This window comes from Triticum urartu, chromosome 2 (assembly GCF_003073215.2).
Source record: "Triticum urartu cultivar G1812 chromosome 2, Tu2.1, whole genome shotgun sequence".
Lineage (NCBI taxonomy): Eukaryota > Viridiplantae > Streptophyta > Magnoliopsida > Poales > Poaceae > Triticum > Triticum urartu.
This window is the reverse complement of record NC_053023.1, coordinates 352,663,977-352,671,953: the sequence shown is the minus strand read 5'-3', so window position 1 is coordinate 352,671,953 and position 7,977 is coordinate 352,663,977. Positions and strand designations below refer to the sequence as shown.

Sequence of the window (7,977 nt, the reverse complement as noted above, 5' to 3'; positions counted from 1 at the left end):
CGATGCTCTTGGAGATCTATTTGATGTAATACTTTTTTGTGGTGTGTTCGCCGAGATCCGATGAATTCTGGATTTATGATTAGCTTATCTATGAATATTATTTGAATCTCCTCTGAATTCTTATATGATGATTTGATATCTTTGCAAGTTTCTTCGAATTATCGATTTGGTTTGGCCAATTAGATTGGTTTTTCTTGCAATGGGAGAAGTGCTTAGATTTGGGTTCAATCTTGTGGTGCTCGATCCTAGTGACAGAAGGGGAACCGACACGTATTGTATTATTGCCATCGAGGATAACAAGATGGGGTTTTCATCATATTGCTTGAGTTAATCCCGCTACATCATGTCATCTTACTTAATGCGTTACTATGTTCTTATGAACTTAATACTCTAGATGCAGGCAGGAGTCGGTCGATGTGTGGAGTAATAGTAGTAGATGCAGAATCATTTCGGTCTACTTGACACGGACGTGATGCCTATATTCATGGTCATTCCCTTAGATATCATCATAACTTTGCGCTTTTCTATCAATTTCTCGGTAGTAATTTGTTCACCCACCATAATATTTTCTATCTTGAGAGAAGCCTCTAGTGAAACCTATGGCCCCCGTGTCTATTTTCCATCATATAAGTTTCCAATCTAAAATTTTAGTTTCCTATTTACTTTCTTTGCAATCTTTTACTTTCCGTTCCATACACCAAAAATACCAAAAATATTATTTTACCGTTTATCCATCTATATCAGATTTCACTTTGCAAATAACCGTGAAGGAACTACAAGAAATATGTCAACTTGTGACCTTGACTATTGGTCACTGAAAGGTCATTGTTTTTCATTTGTGACCCTTTTTGACCAAAAACAGAAGGTCAAAAGCTGGCGGTCGTAAACTGAAATTAACGACCTTTTCTGTGAGAATGGTCGTAGACGTTTATGACCAAAATACGTCTACTGTGGTGTTTTGGTCACTAGCAACCTCCCCAGGCCACGTAGGCATCCAGCGTGGCAATCTGACATGGCACAAGATTCAGCCCGGTCCAATTCGATTTTCTACATGGGCCTAGCCCAACAATTCAGCACATTTATATTTTTTTGCTGCTAATTTTGGTGAACTACACGGGCCAAGCCCTACAATTTGGCCTTTTTTATTTTCTGGGCAATGGCCTTTTTGTACCAGCAGTTTTAGTTTTCTTTTTTTATAAAATGGGTCCATTAGTAAAACAGGTCCGACTTGTCAAGTTCTGATAAATGGGTCCCAGCTATTAGGCTCAGATTCTTCATATTTCAATTTGACATCATATTTGAATTTCATAGTAAGAAAATAACCAGTATTTAAATAGGCAAGCAGAAAACACACATAATTATTCAAATAACAATAGCCAGATTCACTACAAGCTCTACAAATGACACGTAATACAAGCTCTAACAAGCTCTACAAGCTATACAATGCTTTACAAGCTCTACAAATGCAAAGCTCTATAGTACTTTACAAGCTCTCCAAGTAATGTTACAAGCTTTACAAGTGTTTTCTTCTTCAGCATGGAGCTACTTCAACAACGATCAAATGTCGGACTCACGGACAGACATAGTCAGGACTGGGCTGATAGAAATACAACATGCTTTCCACAGTCGCCCTGTTACATGAATCAGCTTAGAAGAATTAGAAAAACCGGAGCCAATATATTATGAACATTCCATTCAAAAAAAGGAGTAAATGAGTAAAGGACAATTTTTTATAGAATGATAAACACATTTCAACTAGTACATGTTAAAATGAGGTATTCATACAAGACAACAGATATAATATGAATATGCATGGCACAAGTGCTGTCCTGCTACTTAACTTCAACACATTGTGCTGAAACGACAATATCATTATACTACAATGGCCATCCATTCAACACGCAAGATCTAACATTACTAGTCAGAACACACAAACTATAAGCACATGAAGACGAACCACGAATGGAATCGGGGAACTCACATGAAGACGATGAAGGCGCTCAGAGGGTGCTTGGCCTTGCTCTTCTTCACCGCGAGCCTGTGCTGCCACAACAGAAACAACATCAGCAAACCAAACAGAATCAAAATCCAACGCGAAACAGCAGCAGCCACCAAGGGAACGAAACGAGATGGGAGACGAGCAAGGGGTCGGGTCGGGGCATGAATGTGTAAATGCATGAATGGTTCTTCAGATCAACTTCAAAGCTAGCAGCAAGCATGTTTAAACAGCTTAGCAACATTAGTAAACAACTTAGCAAGCATGTTTAAACAAAAAAAAGACACTATGTCAAAATGAGAGTCTTTGATCTTAACAACACAGAGCAATCACATACATTCTACTATTAGTAGTAAACCTTGAGTGCAATTGTAGATGTTCTGCTGGTTATAATTTATTAAACCGAGACAATTATTGTAGGTGAAAGCAATGCTCCTAGTATATCATCACTGTAACATCAAACTATTCTGAATGTAACAGAGGAAGCACAGCCCAATCATGTGCAGTCAATTCAAAATAGAAGGGAACAGATGATTATTAACAGGTTACAAATGTCACACAAGAAATGAAAAATTGATGAGCCAAATGATGATTAGTTAATTTAAATTGAAAGGAAGCCCACTGTTTCCCTACTCTATCTATCCATGATTTCTTTTTCTGAAGCAAGCATCATCAAAGAGTACACTCACAGTCTATCATGATTTGTCCCAAGAAATTTATTGCAGAAATATCATTTGGCATGCTCAATCAGCTGACTTTAAGTAACTTGGTCAACTACAACAGCTAGTTCTGAGCAATCTATAGTAACCAGGTGCAAGGGACAAATGAATATGAGCTTGGTTAGGACTGAACAAATAATACAGGGGCATAATACCAATCCTACACACTTCACTTCTATGCTGGTAGGAATAGGATAGCAGTACAAGGTAACCCTGCAAGCTTTGCTTCAAAGAAGTAGCTAATCACTTTGGACTGACTGAAATTGTGTGTCAAACCCACTGAACAAATGCTGAGACGCAATGTCCCAAGCAGCAGCTCCATTCACCTGCAGCAAAACACAACAAGAAGAAGTTCAGAATACCAACTAACAGAACCGTACATCATGCAAGGACGGTCGATCTCGGAGCATCTGCAGAACCATCCTGGCCTAGAGCCAGTAGATGCATCATGCAAGAACTTCGTCATCAACATAGCTGCATCTAACGCACACTACTAGTATATCCTACTACTAGAGTAATTTGGCATGGCAAAGAAATTCACCTGGTGGTCGGTCCTTGGGTCAGTGAGGATGAGCAGGCGTGGCTCGCTGAAGGAGGTCTGCATCTGGTTGGTGAAGGTACCAGGGGTGTGCCTCCCGGCGATGGCGTTGGCGCCAGTGTGCTACGCGAACTTGAGGACGACGCGCTGGCCGTAGGGGCGGGCGGACTGGATGATGATGTCCTGGGGGTTCTCGATGGCCACGATGACCCTCGCTGCGAGCTGGAGCTTCTCCCACGTCTTGCCCAGATTGATGATGTAGATGCCTAGGAATCACAAACCAGAAAGAATGCATCACATTCCATAGTCCATCTCAAAGAAGTACAGAAGCATGATCCATGAGGTAAAGCTAGATCGGGGGCAGTTCTAGCGTCCAACGGCAAATCGGGGGCGCACAGGTAAAGCTAGATCCATGAGGAGGACAAGCGCTTGGTAGGACAAGAGGGCTTGAGCGTGGACGTACCGTCGGATTGGCGCTTGTAGGCGTAGCGCTCCATCTGGAAGTCGCAGTTCTTGGTGCCGAGGTGGACGTTGGCGGCGAGCATCATATGTATGTCCTGCTCCTTCTAGGACAGCACCCGCGGGGCCTCTCCAGCCGCCGCCGGCATGGCTGGTCGGATCTGGCCACGACATGAGCAGCTCGAGTCATCCTAGGAAGAGAGGGAAGGGGCCGCCGGAATTGAGGTTGGGGCAGAGTCGAAGTCGACCGCGGAGGGCGAGCTGCGACGCGGGGGAGTGGAAGGCGAGGGTGGGGCTGGAGGTGGAGGTGCGCACGGAGGTTGGAGGCGGAGGCCGCGCGGAGGCGGACGGCGGAAGATCTGAGGGACGGCGGCGGCGGATCGATGTCTTGGAGTCGGGCGCCTTCGGTGACGGCGGCGAGGAGATGGGGGGAGGAGGAGGAGTGCGATGGGAGGAGGGGGTCGAGGATCTGAGTTAGGGTTTGGGTAGGTGGTTGCGGGTGGGGTTTTCTTTTTCATTTCATTTTTTCTTTTCTGTAGATGGATGGATGGATGTGGGAAGAGATGGATGGATGGGCGCCATGTCATCGATCCGTGTGACTACGAATTCCACCAATGAGAATAGACCACATATAATTGTGTTTCTTTTTTTGTTTTTCTTCTATTTTTTCACATGAAAAATTCAAAAAATGATCTCATATTTTGCACAAGTTTACATCTTGGATTGGTAAACAATATCGACGAAGGGATTTTTTATTTTCTTTGCACGAAAAAACAATTTTCCATTTTTCGAGTGCCCAAAATGAATTTTTTTGTGAAGGACCTACCATATATTTGTTGCAAAAATGGACCAAATAAATTTTCTAAAATACTAGGACATATTTAATACACAATTGACCAAATGGTTGGGTGTAAAAAGTTTTGATCCACCTCTCGTGAAAAAGACAAATTTCTGCCGATTCAGTTGGAAGCGGGTCAAATTTGAACTGCAGCTTCCTCGCAGTTTGCTCTTTAGTTTTTCAAAAATTCATTTATAGGTACATAAGTATCTATTTAATCACAGAAACAACAAAAGTTTTTCAAGATTCAATAACTAGCTATGAACGGTCATGCCCGCCGTTTTGACCGCATTTTGAAACGGACATGAAAAATTCAAAAAAAAAATCAAAAAATTGGAAAACCTTCGCATTGTGTCATTATATGTGGCAAAGTTGCCAGAAAAAATAATAAACTTGTAATACGCATTTTTTTTAGAAAAAGTGTTCTCAGAAATGAGCTATCATGCGTGAAGATTCATGGCTTTCAAGCTAAATGATCAATCTTATGGCCACATTCATGGCATAGTTTGTTCAAATGATCCCATATTGTGCACAAGGGTGCATCTTGGAATTGCAAACAATGTTGCCTAAGGGGGTTTTCATTTTCTTTGCATGGAAACTTCATTTTCTATTTTTCGAGTGCCCGAAATGAGGTTTTTTTTGTGAAGGACCTACCATATATTTGTTGCAAAATTGTACCAAATCAATTTTCCAAAATACTAGGACATATTTAATGCACAATTGACTGAATGGTTGGGTGTAAAAAGTTTTGATCCACCTCTCGTGAAAAAGACAAATTCATGCCGATTCAGCAGGAAGCAGGTCAAATTTGAACTGCAGCTGCCTCATAGTTTGCTCTTTAATTTTTCCAAAAATCATTTCTAGGTACATAAGTATCTATTTAATCAGAGAAACACCAAAAAAATCCAAAGATTCAACCACTAGCTAGGAACGGTCAAGCCTGCCGTTTTGACCGCATTTTGAATCGGGCATAAAAAATTCAAAAAAAATCAAAAAATTGGAAAACCTCCGCATTGTGTCATCATATGTGGCCAAGTTACCAGCAAAAATTATAAACTTGTAATACAGTAATTATTTTGAAAAAGTGTTCTCAGAAATGAGCTATCATGCATGAAGAATCATGGCTTTCAAGCCAAATGATCACTCTTATGGCCACATTCATGGCATAGTTTGTTTAAATGATCTCATATTGTGCACAATGGTGCATCTTGGAATTCCAAACAATGTTGCCTAAGGGAGTTTTCATTTTCTTTGCATGGAAAATTCATTTTCTATTTTTCGAGTGCTCGAAATGAGAGTTTTTTGTGAAGGACCTACCATATATTTGTTGCAAAATTGTACCAAATCAATTTTCTAAAATACTAGGACATATTTAATGCACAATTGACCAAATGGTTTGGTGTAAAAAGTTTTGATCCACCTTTCGTGAAAAAGACAAATTCTCGCCGATTTAGTTGGAAGCAGGTCAAATTTGAACTGTAGCTACCTCGTAGTTTGCTCTTCATTTTTTCCAAAAATCAATTCTAGGTACATAAGTATCTATTTAATCAGAGAAACAAAAAAAAATTCCAAGATTCGACCACTAGCTAGGAACGGTCAAGCCCGCCGTTTTGACCGCATTTTGAAACGGGCATAAAATTTTTAAAAAAAATCAAAAAATTGGAAAACCTTCGCATTGTGTCATTATATGTGACCATGTTTCCAGGAAAAATAATAAACTTGTAATACGACAATAATTTAAAAAGTGTTCTCAGAAATGAGCTATCATGCGTGAATATTCATGGCTTTCAAGCCAAATGATCAATCTTATGGCCACATTCTTGGCATAGTTTGTTCAAATGATCTCATATTGTGCACAAGGGTGCATCTTGGAATTCCAAACAATGTTGCCTACGGGAGTTTTCATTTTCTTTGCACGGAAAATACATTTTCCATTTACCGAGTGCCCGAAATGAGTTTTTTTGTGAAGGACCTACCATATATTTGTTGCAAAATTGGACCAAATCAATTTTAAAAATACTAGGACATATTTAATGAACAATTGACAAAATGGTTGGGTGTCAAAAGTTTTGATCCACCTCTGGTGAAAAAGACAAATTCCTGCCGATTCAGCTGAAAGCGGGTCAAATTTGAACTGCAGCTGCCTCATAGTTTACTATTTATTTTTTCAAAAAATCATTTATAGTTACATAAGTACCTATTTAATCATAAATACATGTTTTGGTGGCGATACGTCGAGGTTTGGGCGGTGGCCAAGGCCCCCAACTCTAGAGCGCGTGAACTCGCATGCCCGCCGCATGGTCACCGCGTGACCGTGGCGTTGCCATGTGTTCTAGGCAGCCTAGGCATGTCTAGTGGGTTGGGCACTCCCCAGTTAGGTGCTAGGAAGAAAATTAAAATTACAACATAAGATTCTTATGAGGAGACTGATCGATGCTCAAACATGAATTAGCAGCCAAGTGTTTGATTAGCGGTGCGGGAAATGTACATGGCTAATGGGCGTGAGTTTTGGCTGAGGATGATAAGTTACTAAGAAGACCGTCTTAAAAAATTTTCAGCTCAAAAGGAGGAGCCTAGGTGGTACTTGCTTTGCAAAGTACCACACTGGATATAAATATGAATGTTGAAGCTGGGCTCAAAATGATGAATGGATTGAGCTGGCATTTGGTGGAGGATGGTTATTTGGGCATAGGAAAGCACTGTAGAAAATGGATACTATTTGGACATGCCAAAGTGGTACTTCCTTCACAAACTGTTGTTCTGAACAAAATAGGAAAATGAATATTGTTGAATTATTTTTGAACTAGGCAAGGAAGGTTTTTTACATATTTGACAAAGATATGACCCAAAGAATTTATGAGATTTTTTTGGGAATTTTGGGAATGACAGAAATATAGGTTGCTTCACAACCTAGGGCAAAAACTGCCACATGGACATGACACATAGGCAAAACTGATGAGGTGGCGCCTAGTCATAGCAACCCACCACAATTTACAAGGCTATGACCATCTATATTGGTTGTTAACAACTAGAAATAAGGCAGCGGACTAGCGCTGTTTGCTTTATGACCATTTCATGTAAGGAAATTACGACCTTTCTGACCAAAATGGTTGCAATGGTTTAGGGTTTGGAGCCCCCCGAACAGCTTTTGACCAATTGGTCTGAAATGGTCATAGATCTATGACCAATTCTTCCAGGATCATTGACAGAAGGTCACTAGTTGACATATTTCTTGTAGTGAGGGATTGACAACCCCTTTGTCGCGTTGGGTGCAAGTTGGTGTTTGTTTGTGTAGGTATTCGGTGGCTTGTTGCATTGTCTCCTACTGGATTGATACCTTGGTTCTCAAAAGCTGAGTGAAATAGTTACTCTACTTCGCTGCATCACCCTTTCCTCTTCAAGGGAAAAACCAACACAAGCTCAAGAG

The 7,977-nt window shown here is 40.7% G+C and overlaps 1 protein-coding gene across 1 annotated transcript; it reads right to left on the bottom strand.

The window, feature by feature from the left end:
* Positions 1-3,264: 3,264 nt before the first annotated feature.
* LOC125541539 (40S ribosomal protein SA-like) lies at positions 3,265-3,844 on the bottom strand. The gene is made up of 2 exons (XM_048704921.1): positions 3,717-3,844; positions 3,265-3,519 (listed from the first exon to the last, which is right to left on the bottom strand). Exons 1-2 carry the CDS (start codon positions 3,799-3,801, stop codon positions 3,377-3,379), a joined length of 228 nt encoding a protein of 75 aa, XP_048560878.1. The 5' UTR covers positions 3,802-3,844; the 3' UTR covers positions 3,265-3,376.
* Between the last annotated feature and the right edge of the window lie 4,133 nt (positions 3,845-7,977).